At 39.8% G+C, this 16202-nt stretch overlaps 1 protein-coding gene across 4 annotated transcripts in view; it reads right to left on the bottom strand.

Moving 5' to 3' along the window:
* The window catches only part of ADGRB3 (adhesion G protein-coupled receptor B3), a 733084-nt gene that overhangs the window by 27704 nt on the left and 689178 nt on the right, over positions 1–16202 (bottom strand). For all 4 annotated transcript variants that reach the window (XM_059730831.1, XM_059730825.1, XM_059730832.1 and 1 more), the window contains 3 exons: positions 6692–6787; positions 4193–4232; positions 756–1399 (listed from right to left, as the gene is read on the bottom strand). In XM_059730831.1, the coding sequence (XP_059586814.1) occupies positions 756–1399; positions 4193–4232; positions 6692–6787 (780 nt within the window). The remainder of the gene's footprint in view (positions 1–755; positions 1400–4192; positions 4233–6691; positions 6788–16202) is intronic.

Here is a 16202-nt window from a genome sequence, read left to right as displayed (position 1 = left end):
TAAAACTTCTACTGACATCACTGATGGTTTGCATAAAGATGGCAGTATCTGATCTTTATGTAATAAGTAAAGAGAAAGTAGTTTTCACATATACAGTGATTAAAACCTACAGACTGGGTCTGGTAATGTTTTGGCATCTCTTTAAAAAAATGGGTCAGTTTACTTTTACATGCAGATTGACACCTAGGATACTCTGCATGATATGTATCAGCATCTGCTGTGCATATCAATTGTACACGTGTCTGCACAAATGAGCACCTATACATGCAAAGTGGATTACTGCATGGAGAGATACCATAGACCTGTGAACAAAATCATATCCAATATCCTAATTTGTTGGTAAAGCTTTATACACATTTAATGATAAATATAAATAAGAAATACTCTCTCTAGAATTTTGGCTGCATTTAGATTTTTCTTTTCTCATAGGAGCTCAGAGTAATCCAATGGAAATTATCTTATAGATCAATAAATACTTTGCAGCATAGATTAATTTTTTAGACTCCAAGACAGTATAATTCCATACTGAATAATTTAGGAACTTTACTTTGATATTTTTTCTAATTCTGACTGCTTTTAATATAATTTTATAGGACTGCAAACAGGAACACATAATTCCAAACAGTAATTTAGTCTTAATTATGATATGACCAGTACCCTTTAAATATAAACATGATTGTACTAAAGAAGCCACAACACTATTTTACTATACAATTAGAACAACTGAGCATGAAATTTGTTTATGTATCACTGACCTCTAAGGAACTCATTGATATCGTGGATCCAGTTTCACTTCTTGATAACCCCGCGTTGTCATCCAACTCTGAAGCTATGAAGTTCTTTACAGCTGTGCGGGGTTCAAAGGGCAAATTTTGCATATGTTCCTGTGTGGGAAGATGCTGATCTAAATTTATATTAAATTGGTCCATTACAGAGGGATTCATATTGAATTCTGGATTAACTTTGTAGTGCAACAGCCTTTCATGAGGCAAGGTATCCATGCCTATATTCATTTTGTTTTCATCTTTCAGTGATGGCTGGGTGCTTACAGAGCCTCTGGGCATAACAATATAGTCACTTTCCATCATTCGGTCTTGAGGATGGACTATGTCCATATCCGCACCTCTCAAGTTATCATCAGTACATAAATAAACAGTCCTCCGCAATTCACTGTTGTCTTTTTTCAAACATTGATTGGCAAGCTCGCTCATACTCATAGGCATATGGAGGCCTGTGGGCTGTTGAATGATGACTTTGGAAATGATGTTTCCAGGCAATGTTGAGTAGCTCATTCCTTCAGGGTTGGCTCCTTTCTCCTCTTCATCATCATTTAGTGATATTCTAGAGAGTGTTCCTGTTATTGTTGCTGCTCTACATGGTCCAATGTCTTTATGTAGAACTGTGAATAAGAGAACAGGATTCTAATAACAAGAAATTAGTTCTGGTTGCTGCTGCTCCTTTGACAGTGTTATGCTTTTGTTTACCCATATTACCTCCATGAGTATGATTCTGGTTCTCTTTTTCTATCCATTTAATAACTTTGTTTTATTTCCATACATATGACCTTAAAAGGGGTTTTATTTAATCAGTTTCTTCTAATCTACAGTATGTAACTGACTTGGATCTCTGCCTTAGACTGGATTATTTATATAGATTAAAATCAGTACTTCATTTATGTCTATTTCCTAACATAGCTCTTAGGTAACATACAGTTTAAGCAGAAGTCTATAATACGGACCTTATTTAAGGTCTTCCAAAAAAATAGTCTATGGTATCTGTGCTGTTTTTATCAACTCTGTATAACCCCTTGGTCTACAATCACGTGGCTTGCTTTAAGTGGTGTGACTGTAGATTGCGAGCAGTGTGTACAGGTGTTTGCTGGAGCTGGTAACCTGGTGTAAGTAACTTGGGTGGGAGGAAGGGCAGGAGGGATCAGTAGAGTCTAGCTGGTCTGGAGGTAGGGGTGATGGGACTGGGGCAACAGATCTATTTTGGGGGGGGGTGTTGGTGGGTGCATGGGTGGGGGGGATGCATTGTTTGTCCAGAGGTAGGAAGGATCAGGGAGCTAAAAATAGCCCAGTCAGGGTTGGAGGAGTAGACAGAATGCAGTCCCAGGGCTGAAGCGAGGAACTGGGGTTTCTCAGTCCGGGGACTGTGCTCTGAATGTGTGCAGACATTTGCTGGATAAGGTTAACCCATTTCTACTCAGGTGAACTAGCTTACATTGGGCCCACCATTTTTTCACCTCCTTTAACCTCTCTGAATGTCGGCACAGATGAGCATATGTGTTTTTCTGACTTTGCTCCTAAATGTTCTTTTCCACTCAATTCTGCAACCCTTCTATATTAAATTATTTTGTGAATACATGTAAAATTTAACTAAACAAGACAAGTAAACCTCTTACATCAATGAGATGTATTTCACTGTACCTGAAAAGTCTCTATATTATATAAACATGTATAATAAAACAGCCATTCTCTTCTTTCAATGCAGGTCTTGCTGGTCAAGGTTATAGTAGTGTTCAATTTTTTATGGGACACAGTTCCATTACAAAAGTTATCAATCTCTTCAGTGTCTACAAACCATTCAGGTGCACTAAAATGCCCAATCAAGAGTTGAGAAAAATGTATCCAGCCCTGTAACACTGTCATGAAGGTTTGTTTTTAAAAAAAAATTAAATGAAAGACTTGGTCCTAGGACTTGAAATGTCCACAAAATACAAAAAAAAAAAAATCAATTTAAAGAGTAATGCTGGCTGTCTTTTATTTGCATATGACTATTTCCCTCTTCCCCTTTTAAAGGTATGCATTAAAATATAATAGCTCTGGCATGGTCACCCAAATGAGGATTGTGTGGGTTAGATAACGTGAGGTCCAGAATTACCCAAAGTGGTACATTTAGTCTGTTTTCTGTATCCTGAGGCTCATGGTGCCCCAGATGCTACTGTATGTATCAGTTCCCTGATATGAAGAATAATAATCCCGTCTCTAAAACATCCCATTGTATTAAATCATACATGATTGTGTCTAATTTTTCAATTACAAGAATGAATTATTTGCCTTAAAGCGAAGATACGTAAGTGAGAACTTGGGGCTTTTTAATGATCCAATACAATTACATAGCAAAAATGAAAAAAATAAAAATAAAGTCTATTTTAGGTAATGCAAAGAGGTTATTACACTGTTACTAATCACACATGTCAAGCTACCTCAGCCAGTCACCTACTGTTAAATCTTTCATTATAAGAAACTGAATTTTAATCACTTAATTCTGCACTGTGAAACCCACTCATGTTTGCATTAAGAGCATCTTTCTTAAGGGTATCCTCACCATGACTTTCTGTGCTGCTTAGCTTACAAGTGCACCTACACAGATTAAGACTGAATGTATCTTTTCACAATGCAAGAGATAGGAATGCATTTATTTCTATATTTCATTGTTTTGCCTCCTCCAAAGTACATTGGTAGTAGTAAATATTAGTAAATAAGGAAAAAATGTTAATTGTGAAAAATATATCAGAACATTTCCAATGGAATGCAAAGATAATTCATTTTTTATTTTATTATATTTAAACTTTGCTGACTGGATAAATTACTGAAGAATAGTGTTTTTAAAGTGCACAAGCAGAAAGAAGCTGACCCAGTTATAATTCAGAGTGCTGAGATGCTGTAGCATAATAATTTGTACCTATAATGTGGAATTAAAAATACATTTTTTTTCCACTACTGTGCTGCTTAATCTGCCGTAAACTTTAGATAGATCTTGAGAAAAGTTGCCCTCTTTAGGATAAACACTGATTGATGTAGCCTCTGTATATTGTCTGCATAGATTTAAAAATGCCCTTTAGAAAACCAATTTTCCGTACTTTGTTTGCATGGCTGGTTCATATTTTGCATGTTAATGGGGAAGTAATTTTTTTTGTTTGTGTCAAGTTGACTGCACCTGTTTTCTAAGGTACAAAAATACTTGTGGAATGCTTATCAATTAACTGAATTCTATTAAAAGATACTTGGATGATCTTATTTTACAGTGAGAACAATATATCTGTGTAGTAGCATCGCTGCTGTAAAAAAATAAAAGAAAATATTTTTTTGTAATGAGGTAAACCCAGATATTTTTTATGTTTCTTTCCTTTATTTCCTAATGACAAGAATATATCTCTTTCTAATACATACTGTTCCAATATTCTTACCTGACCGACAAGCAATGTCCACATCTTTTTCAAAATCTGTCTGTAACAAGAACAATGAAACAAGACTTTTATTATTAACTAAAAACTTAACTGCAATATTGTCTGCCAACCTATGTTTCCAAAATGTCCTAGTTACAGAGTCATAGTATCTTATAAATGGTTTCCTGTTGCTAGGAAGATGGATTTTATTGTTTTATAACAGTAGAGTAATACAACATTTCCTAAAGTATAACTAGGTTGCTTTCAAAGTATGCTGCCTGACCAGAAAAAATAAATAGATGGAAATACTGTATATAATTTTGGTACGATGATACAGTGTATAGTTTTATATTTACTTGAAAGAGAAATTTCTAATATGCCATAGAAGGGTCATTTTAAAGGAAGCTTTTCAAAGTGATTAGATAAATAGGAGAAAAGAACCTGGACCACACATTATCATGAATAATCTTCATTAAATTAATTGACTATCTGAAATATTCTTATTAAATGTAGTATTTGTTATATTACATTCTATATATCCATGCAACTAAAGTAAGCTCATTACCCCCATTAATGGAGCTATTATTCATCTGAGGGGAAAAAGAGCCTGTCAGGTTTAAGAATAAAGCATGAATACTTAAAAATCCAAGGTCACCCTTCACAGTTAAATAAATACTATTTAACTTGAAACAGAGTCTAAGTACGTTTCAGTTTTGCCTTCATAGTTTGTACAGCTTTATTGATGCGCATATAATAAACAGCATAATGATAAATTGGTTCCACATAAAAGGTGTTTTTACAAAAAGTTGTTTAATTAAGGCCAACTCTTTCTTGTGGTATCCAAACACTGCCTTCCTTTGCTCCAACTGTTCTTTCAAGGGTATTTCCTAGGAGAGCATTGCATCTTCTAGGACCTGGCCACATTTGTTGAGAAACTCGCATTATCACCAGTAAGGTCAGTTTTTGGCACTACTATACATTAGGGCTCTGTAAGGCTTCAGGTGCTGATTTGATTCAGAGGAGATTTGGCCCAATTCAGTGGCTGAATCTCCAAATCTGAATCAAATCGGGAGACCAAGAAAAAGGCCTGAAACTATTTGAAGCCTCTGAATTGATTCAGAAAAGATTCAGAGAAAGATTCCGAGATTCAGCGAGTCCTTGCTCACCGTTGCAGGGAGCTGGACCCAGACTCCATCCCAGTAAGTAGGGGGTGGAGGTGGGCGACTGCAGGAGTAGGGATGGGACCTGGGGGGGACCCCCACCAGGCCCCATCCGCTGCCTGCTCCCCCAGCCCCCCTGAGTGCCCCCTACCCCTGCCTGCTCTCCCAGCACTGTCAATGGCTGCCCCGCTTGGCCCCAATGTCCTGGCGCTTTAAAGAAAAAAAAGCCCCGCACTCACCGGCTGCAGCCATAGGGGCTTCTGGGGATTCATGGCAGAACCCCCCCACATGGTGTGGATCAGTGGGGTGCAGCAGGGATCAGCCCCCACCCCCACCTGGTACCAGCCAGTGAGTGCAGGGTTTACTTTATTTTTTAAAGAGCAGGGATGCTGGTGTCGGGCAGGGCAGCCATTGATGGGGCTGGGAGAGTGGGCAGGGGATGGGGGCTTGTGGCAGAGCCCCCCATGCAGCATGGGGCAGTGGGGGCAGCAGGGATTGCCCCCCCTGCCTGGCAGGAACCGGTGAGTGTGGAGCTTTTTTTTTAAAAAAGAGCCAGGATGCTGGGGCTGGGCGGGGCAGCCATTGACAGTGCTGGGAGAGTGGGTGGGAGATAGGGCCTATTTGATTTGGAGACTTGGCTGATTCACCGGCAGCCAAATCTCCAAATCAGTTTTGGCTGAATCGATTCAGGACAGTGATTCGAATTGCTGGATTGAATCACTGTCCCCCAAATCAGCTGTATCCAAATCTGAAGCAAATACTAGAAGCTTCATACAGCCCTACTATATATCTAGGGTTATTAGGAAATCCAGAACAATGTGCATATGCTTTCAGTGACTCCAGCTAGCCAGTTCTCTACAATTCTCCTATAGAATCCCACCTCCTCCCCTCCCACCTTTCTCTCAGTCTGACAGTCCGATGTATTCTTTTATTTTTCTTTTGAAGCAGGGGAAGCAGGAAGCCTGTTAAGTTTCCTAGAAAGATTACTACTGAGCAATGGTACACTTGTGGATATAAAAATTCAGGAGGTTGCTCTCTTTTCTTCATTCAACCCTGACAAATCACAATCTACACAGATTTTGTTGTTCCAGTTTTCCACAGAGGCAGAATCTTTGATGCTTTAGCACCTTGGTATGCAGAGAATCAGAACAGGATAGTGTTATTCAACAGACTACTGAACCAACAACCTGAACTTTTCTAAGAGATTTCAGAAAACAGATAACAAGCTGAAGTCAGACTTATACTTACGAACTATATTAATATTTCATGTACACATACTTGATCTATGGCAGTACTGTATGTATGTTTTAATTTGGCTAGGAACATATATTTAGAAGTCAAGGTTAATATACAAACTAACCATAATTTGCGCATGCCCATTAGGAAAAGAACTTGAAGAATCTGCATTGATTGGATCTTGGCAGTTTCTTAATCGACATCTGAATGCATCTTGAACCTGTAAAAACAATATCAAGTTTAGTGTTTAATTTTGTTCCCATTTTTAATAATGTTATAAATGAAATTAAATGAGAAAATATAACCCTTAGCTTTACTCTAGGATACTTAGTATTCTCAGCCAATAAACACAAATGCTTAAGGCTACCATTTCACACTCTTGCTGTATGCTAGTGTTTTTTTTTTTAAATCTGTCAATATATCAGATCTGGTCCATAGAATTAAATGTTACTAAATGGACTAAGTGTTAGTCAGGGCAAAGTGGTTACTTGGAGCCAGTGTCTCCAGCAGTTATATTTGGTTATAGTCTCTTCCTCATTCTGGTATGGGGTCACAAGGCAGTCTTATAAAATGGACTTTTTCTTCACTACTATGAATGAAATTATATTGCATGCCTGACCAAATTTAAGACTCAGAGGGTACATCTACATATCGCCATATGGCACTGTTTCTATGGTGCTGTACTTTAGTACTTCCTTTTGGAAGTACTAAAGCAGTATGGGTGGTTACTGTTCCGTGTTCATGGTGCATAGGTAGATTTCACTGCTACATTGCCATAGTGGTGGACTATACCCAGGGAGCGTGCTGCTACATAGCTGGCAATCCCATGTAGTGTAGATGCACCCAAAGGGCAGCTATACTTCAGACATCAGAAGTACAGCATACTATTAATTACATTTTAAAAATATATTTTTCAGGAAGTTGCTAGTTCCTATTATATTCTTTAGCTTTAGGTAGAGGGAATAACCTTTAAATTTGTAGCACCAGTGACACCTTTCAAATGGGAAGAAATATGAACTATGAGCAGCTTGTTTGGTACTCAGTAAAGGTATACATTTTTACTATGTGCCTCTCTTCTAGAACTAACACACAAATGTTCATGCATCCTAATAAATACCACTTTTAGGGGGAAATATAAAGATTCATTCCAAAAACTTGAGCCTATATCAGGAATTACTACTTCATGTGAAAATATAGCATACACATTTTGTTAAGAATCCTTTGCCTAAGTATATTATTACCAAAGAGTAATTTCTAAAAAAAATGCATGTAAACAATGAGAAAAAGGGTAATGCAATATCTATTCTTCTGCCATCCACTGTAATCACATTTTGTTGCATGCTCTCAAATTCAAAATGGAGAAAGACAAAACAAGCTTTTGGAATGGGAAAGAACATGTTATTGTGGCTTGGGATCATAGCTGAGAATACCTCTGATAAAAACACTGTAATTTGTTTTACTTTGTTTCATGTCTTTTGTGTTCATTTACCATAAACTTTCTAGCCAACCACTTTACAGTGAAGAATATCTAAAGCTATGTGAGGTCTAATTACAACACGAGATTTGGTTTCCCATTGGAAGTCCTGGTGGAGCAGTTATCCAGGAACACATGACCTATGTTTAATCAAACCTAATCAATATCATTTCTATGATGAATATCATATGCTCTCAGTAAACTGCTTGTGAAAACTGAAAAGACCATCCCTTATCTGTAGAAATTATTTGGTGAAATCAGAGAAGATCATACTCTACTCATGGACATTTTTGAAAAGCTAAATTCATCAACTGAAGCTGAACATAAGGTCTTGTTTTCTAAATTCCATTATTTTCTGGTAAAAGGTCTTTGAGAGCTTTGACAGCTTTCACAGCAGGAGAAAAAAACAGATGGGAAACTTTTCCTTATTTTTGTAATTAGAAAGCACTGTTTTAAATTGTTCAACCTTAAATGAGTAAAAGTGCCTTGTAATCTTTATGTTTAAGTGAATTCTGCAGATGAAGTAGGACTAATACAGGTTAGAGAGAAGAAACAGCACATCCTAAAGGTGTGGGTTGATTTTAAAACACTGAGATTCCCCATATGTGATAGACTAGTTTAAAGTGGGCTTGACCTGGATTACAAATCAGATTTTGACTTTAGGCATTCCCTAACAAAATAGGGAATGTTATAAACCTCTCCTCAAATATCAAGCTAATTGAATTCAAACTTTTTATAACTTCAAAAACATGTTAGGTCACAACCTCTGAGCATATCCTCTCTCTTTAGTTAGATATACTCAAAGAGGTTTCCCTAACCCAGGGGTGGGCAATTATTTTGGGTGGAGGGCCACTTAACAAGTTTTGGTGAGTTGTTGAGGACTGCATGGCCACCCCTTGACAACTGGTCCACCCCCTGGTCACCATATTGAGACCCCAAATTCCACCCCCTAACCCCTGACCTTTGCCACTGGAAGTTCCTCTCTTTGCCCTGCAATACGCCTTTTGGGAGGGGGGTTACCATTTTAGAACCAGAAAAAAAAATCATACACTAGAAGTCAAACACCTACTATAACATTTGAATTTTATTACAAAAATATTTGTCATGATTTTTGTTTGTGTATTATATATAGAAGGGATTGCATAATAAATAAAAAATAAAGTCCCACCCTTTTATATTGTGTGTGTATGGTGGGGTGTGGTAGGGGGTGGAGGGTGTGTGTGTTTGTGTGCGTGTGTATGTGGTTGGGTATGTGTGTATGTGGTAGTGTGTGTGTGTATGCTGGGGTGTTGAGGTGTGTGGGGAGATTTGTGAGGGGGTGTGGGGGAAAAGGGTATGTTGGGGTGGTTGTGGGGACAGGGTACGGGTGTGTGAGGTTTGTGGGATGTGAGGGAGCGTGGGAGTGTGGGGACCACACACTCCCCCATGTGGTATGCTGCTCCCACTGCCTACAGCAGCAGCAGGCTCAGGACACTTGGGCCTGGAGAGGGTGCTGACACTTGGCAGGGCACGGCTCCAGCCAGCATTGTGTGGATGCCTCACACTGCACTCTGCAGGGAAGCAGGGGGCAGGGAAGTCCACTCCCAGCAGAGTTTGGGGACCCTGGCCAGCAGGGGGCAGGGAAGTCAGCAACTCCAGTGTGGGGCTTACCCTGGTGTTAATGTGGGAGCTTCAGGTGCACTGCATGGAGTCGCTTGGCAGGCTACATGCCTCACCCCCCTGTACAGTGCTGGCCAGAGCTGTGCCCCGCCGGGTGCCAGCACCTGGGCTGGGCAGAGTGACCTAAGCCTCCCTTGCCTGCTGCTGCTGCCAGCAGCAGGGGCTGCGGGAGAGTGTACGGGGGGTCCCTACACCCCCCACCCTCCCTCACATCCACACCTTGCCCAGCCGAGCTCCACACTCCCACCATCCCCCTGGTTGTGGGCTCCATGCTGCACCCTGTGCTTCAGCCCAGCTGCAACTCCACCCCCACTGCCCCAGCACCAGCCCTGCCACTTCCCCAGCTGCAGCCCCCAGCGAGCTGGACATACAGGAAGCCAATCAGGTTCCCATGGGGTGGCTTCAGCAGGAGCTCTGCCTGGAAGCTGCTACTGGCTGGGCCGGGCCCTTCTGCCCACACGAGTGGGGCACAATTCATTGGGAGACACCGTGGGCCAGATGAAAGTGCCTGGTGGGCCACATCCAGGCCACGGGCCATATTTTGCCCACCCCTGCTCTAACCTGATAGTTCTCTAGATGTCAAGAATTGCCTTTACTCTTTATTTGCATTATTAGCAATTAACTGATGTTATGACTTTATTAGATGCATTCTAGAATGCATCTAATAATAATCTAAATTATCTAAATAATCTTAAATACAAATAACATGTGATTTGGATGTTATCACTGAATGTCTGAGGTAAAATGACATAAGGTGCAACTTTTAAATACATACAGTAAAAATAAGTTAATTACGATTTTTGTTTTGTTTTTGTTTTTGTTACCCTATCTATCCACTCTTTAATCACTTTCAGGCCACCTCTTCAAGGCAGCACATAAGAGTTCCTCTGTAGCTGTTGAAAATTCCCACTGCTAGAATGATTCTGGGAGAAGGAGAAATACACCCATTCAGTCTGCACTTTCTCCTTTCCCTTGTTCCTCATGCCTTGCTCACCCTGGGATGATCCTGGTTTTGGAAAAGTATGGGGAGATGCAGCTACTCCAATTCTCCTGTTTTACAGAGTACTAAAGCAGTGGTGCAAAACCCCTGCTCCCCCACTGGGAACTCTCCTGAAACTATGGGAGTGGTCAGGGAGCAGCTGGGTGACTGGAGTGGCAATGAGAAGCTGGCAGATGCTCAGAACTTGGTGACAGCCTTCCTGAGTCTGATTCCTGGCCCCCAGGCTTGCAATCCCACTTCTGCCACTGAGCTGAGTGGCAGGGGCAGCAATAGGAACCAGAGGGAGCTGGCAAAGTCCCCCACCTCTTCCCCAAAGCAGAGACTGCTCAGTTTGGAGAAGAAAGAGCGAGCAGTAGGGGCAAAGCCCCCAGCCCATTCTGTTCCCCTTCCTTTCTGGACCAGACTGGGAGGGGAAGGGAGTGGACAAGTGCTGATTTCTGCAAGAGGAACGCTCTCACAAGTGAGAACTTTCAGGTTGTTATCTGGAAGATGTTCTTCAGAAAGGGACATTTTCTCCCTAACAGAAATTCAGTGATTGCTTGTACATTTCTACTAGGAGAATGGTGATTCTCCTGGTAATAATGGCACACTTGTTCAGTATTGGGGACAAAAATGTTCTGTACTTTAGTTTGCTAATTAAGAATACTACCAGTTTCCTTATTTGGATTAGGGTTGACTGACTGGTTTGGTATATTTGAGGTACTTGGTGAAAAGATGAAGTGATTGAACTTTTGTTCCCCTCTTCTGCAACCCAGGCAGAACCCTCACACAAGGCAGTGCAGAACAAAAAATGGGCCTCTTAAATACTTGCTTGTTTTCCAAAGTTGCCTTGTAGCTTATTTTGAAGCATAATCGTGTTTTTCCCCCTCCAACATCAAGCTGCAATATGTTCTAAGCGTCAGGCAGAGCAAGAGAGACAGATGTGATGAACGTGCTGGTACCAAGGAACTGGTTTCCCTAGCAACAGTAACCAATTTAAAGCTTCTGTTACTTACCCTTTCTCCCTACTCATGTACTTTTGCAATTTAGAAATGTGGGTTGTAGACTTAGACACCAAACATGTATTTAATCCAAATGTATTCAGTGAGTAGGAGCAGAGCAAAAGGAGAAAATACATGTGGGTTCCTCCCATCACCACAGTCTTTGGAGTTGTTTAGCATGACTCAAGCTAGCTTCAGAGGAGTCTGTGTTCAAGCAAGTCATGCAAACTGTACCAGCATTGTGGTAAGGAAGATTATTAACAGTAGGCTTTCTTATCCTTTTCTCCTTTATGACAGATGAACATATACCACACTCCCATTGTGTCTCATTAGTTACATTAATAGCAAGAATAAAATAATGAATAGTGGTATCTTCAAGTTGAAATACAAGGTAAAATAATATTACTTAACTCTTATTTAGCATTTTTTCAGCAATAGAAATAATTTACAAAGGAGGATAAAATATCATTTCTTTTCACTTTCAAGATGGAGAAACTGAGAGACAGAGCAGTGAAGTGGTTTTCCAAGAATCATATAACAGAGAGAGGGTATTCCAATTCCAGTTTATTGAACCATGAAACCCTAGCGCTTTATTCAGTGGCTCCACTGCCTCTTTAACAGGCTATTTTCATTACTGAGATGTTGAATATATATATGATAAAGTAGATATCTGTTTTGTAACATAACCATGAATGGGCATAGTAAAGCAGGCTGACCTTTACTTTTCTTTTTTAAATTTCATTGTGATATTTTTTTCATGTTATTTAGCAGTCAGAAGTATCATTTGACTTTGTTGCTACAATGTAAATATTAGATGAATCCTATGTAACATACAGTGAGATGGCTTCATTATCTGCATGTCTCTCATCATCAAAATGACAAAATGTTGGCAAGTTTTTAATGGCACATATGGAGGGGGAGAAGTGTCTTCTTTAGACCCTGTAAAATGACAGACTAGATTTCCAGGCATATTGGGCTAAAAACAAAAATACAGCTTGATTCACATTTGAGCATTTTGTGTTACAGCAAATCTCAGAGTTTACAGATGGACAAACCCATTGCCCCAATTTAAGTACCTGTGAATTATTCGAATTAACATTTTGTCTCAGAACAATCATGGCTAATTCGACTTAATTGCCATTTAAACCTAGCATGTAAATGGCTGTGTCACATCTGTTTTGATGTGAGTTGTATCCTGGCCTAATCAGGGCTGCATTAAACCATTTGTTTGTTTTTACTCTTAACTGATAGTGAGCACTAAACTGGGGACATCCAAAACTATAAGCTGAGACTATAGTTTGACTAAAGCTTGACCTAGCTGAAGCATTTTAATTCAAATTTTTAACTCAGGTTTTGGAGCTTTTGTTTTGATGCAGAATGAACTAAAAACTTGTTGGAATAGCCTATAGTTAGAAATTCTGAGTTCTGACTATTACAATATACAATTTATTGTATGTACCTTCCCTTCTCCCCCAGATAATTTTTCATGTTTCCCAACAGATGTGTCATACATTATGGGAAACATTGGGTAGATTTTCAGAATATAAATGTTCCCTTTCCCATTCTATTTGCTTTTAAAGGTAGTGAAATTGTTAATAATATTGATATCTAAGTAGCATCCCTTAATTACAGACAAGGTCTGGGATTTGCTGCAAGACAAAATGCTCAAATGTGAATCAAGCTGTTTTGTTTGTTTTCAGTCCAAGATACCAGCTCTCACATAGACATGTTCAGGGTGCAATACTGTCCTTAAATTGTATAGAGTACTGTACACCTAGAAATCTAGTCTTCCCCTAAGTTTAACACCTAAAAAAGTGAATGAGGTAATTTCTACCACAGAGCTATGATTTCATAGTTTCTGCAAACTCAAGCAAATGTCTCTGTCTTGGTTATATTAATTCATGGTTTGAAGGTTTTAATTGTTACTGTAATAGCCAGGGTGTTTATATTTTTTTTAAAGTTTAGTCTCAAAAGAACAGTGCCCCTGTCTAATCTTTGTTCCCTACTGAGGGGGATACAAGTTTGAGAGCCAAAGAACACCTAATCTATTTGAAAATGTCAGGGATGTTCAAATGGCTGGAGGAATGAGACATTGCAGCCTTGTACCACTTCACTGTAAGAATACATGTACATTCTATATGTAGGGATACATGTAAATTTAGAAATGTATGTCATATTGGGAAGGAAAGTATACTGTACAATGGGTGTGTGAATGTGCATGCATGAAGATAGCTCTGTGCCTGAAACGTACAAAATAGAACTGGTATCTATATTTTTAGGCCAGATACAGATGTTGAAAAAGCCTGAAGCAAAGGTGATCTAAGTTTTGTGCTTTACTCTAAATGCCCTGGGTTAGTTTGGGAGCAAACAGAACCCATGTTCGCCCTTTGGTTAGGAGGTAGGCACAGGCTGCCTGCACTGGCCAAGGCCAGCAGGTTGGGGGTGCTCACACCTCCCAGCGGGCTCCCTGTTACTGAGCACAGCCCAGCAGCCAGGCCACCCTTGATTGGCTGCCGGATCCATGCAGAAGAAGCCTCCATTCTCCCCTGCCCCTTGCCCCTCTGCTTGCTTGTGGATCACAGTTAGCAGGAGCAGGATTTGGGGCTAGGATAGAGATTCTGTGATTGCTTGGATCTGGAAGATTCTGAGCTGGGTCCTTGCAAGAGAACCCTCCATCTCCACCCCCTCACCTGCCTACCCTGACTGTCATGCGCATGAGCAAGTCCAGCATGCCTCCCTGCAAGGGGGGCTTAGCAGAGAGTTGCAAAGCAGCCTGGGATGCCAGAGGACAGCAACCTTACTTAAGTTAGTAGGGGATCCAGGACAAAAAATTGATAGAGCAGCCTAACCTAAATCAATTAAGTTTGATACCATATCAATCCAGGTCTATCTTAGACTGAGTTCTGCCAGTTTTAAACCAGTCTACATGTGCTAGACTTCTGTTCAGGTATGGGTGTAGACCAGTTTCTGCTCATTTATACTGGCTTATGTGTAATGTCTGTACCTGCCTTAGCTATCCTGTATGGATAGTCAACTGACAGTTGAAGTTAAACAAGTATACAATATACACTATAAAGATCAGTAACAAATGAGCAAAATGAGGCTGGATATATAGCTGAAGTAAAATGGAAAGTACTGATCTTTAAAGCACATGTATTCTTATAACTGTTCCTTTAAAACAACTGAAAACTTTAGTCCCCACCTCCATCTTACAAATGTACATTCTCAGATTTTAACTGAGCTCTCTTTGTATTTCCTATTTAATTAGCATATTTGGCAAGTTGACTTACTCTTCCCTAACAAACTGCATTACAGTAAGATGTATGAATACTGAAAAATAACTTTTGTAGAAATATATTTTTAAGTTCCACTCCTATGTAGTTGAATAAAAAAGTTTTCAGTCTGTTTTTTATGCATTAAGGCTGTAGGAGATTCATGCAGCAAATCCTTATGTGACTTTGTGAGTTGGAGGAGGTATTTTTGGCCTCTTGTTTACAGATGGGTAAATGGAGCCCACACCTGCACAATGTTATACCAGGAAGAGAATAAGGAAAGGTAACTCAGGAAACTCTTGCTTTAATCAGTAAACTTGATTCCCTCTTTTAAAATGTTTGCCTCTCTCCAGAGAACTGCTAACAGAACTCAGTAGCTCATAAAGTAATCTCCTACAGCCACCCCCACACACATATGCACACACATGTATGCACAGTGTAGGCTACCCATATAATACTCATACAGATTGGAACAGCATAGAAAAACTGAAACAGATTGTGTGATTCATACTGTTTTAGATGAATTGGGTGTGCCTGCATCCTTAGGACTGTGAATGATGGATAAAAGAATCACTGTGCAAGATTCCTCACTCAGCACTGCCAATAAACCTTAAGCATGGCCTGAAGTGTTCTGTTATTCCAGTCCTGGAGCTCCCTTGAATAACTGCTGCCAATCACTGGGAACTGTGCCAGACAATGTGGTATAGTTTAGTGATGTGGATGAAATATCCTAAAATAGGTAAATTGAAACCACACCTCTTCCTGTCACTCATGACTTAACAAGATTTGAACCTAAGTATGTAGAGCTGGAAGACAAATCCTTCCACCTACATTCTATCTAACTGCTTTTTTTCCTGCATTTTTTCAAAAGTGCTTTTTTCCCATTTAAGTTGAGGTAGGGTAACCGAAAGCAATTTTACATTTGAATCCATCTTTCATCATGTGACAAAACCCTAGACGCTATTCCTTTGGGAAAGGAATTGTGTTTTTAGGCTTGTCTATAACCACAATATCAGAGCAGCATAAATGTTAGCAATAGACAAGACCTATTGAGACTAATATAAAGGCCACCCTTAATTAAATTAGTTCATTTTTTCACTGACACTGACTTGGTTCATTTTGCATCTGAGATTAATCAATCTTCCCTGACTACCATCTACCTCTGCTCTTTCTTATTCATTCTGCTCTCTTCAGTCTCAGCCTACTATCTGTCCCTGTTCATTGAATTTCAACACTTGAGGGCTAGTCTC

The sequence above is a fragment of the Alligator mississippiensis genome, chromosome 1 (genome assembly GCF_030867095.1).
Source record: "Alligator mississippiensis isolate rAllMis1 chromosome 1, rAllMis1, whole genome shotgun sequence".
Classification (NCBI taxonomy): domain Eukaryota; kingdom Metazoa; phylum Chordata; order Crocodylia; family Alligatoridae; genus Alligator; species Alligator mississippiensis.
This window is presented reverse-complemented; position numbering and strand designations above follow the sequence as displayed.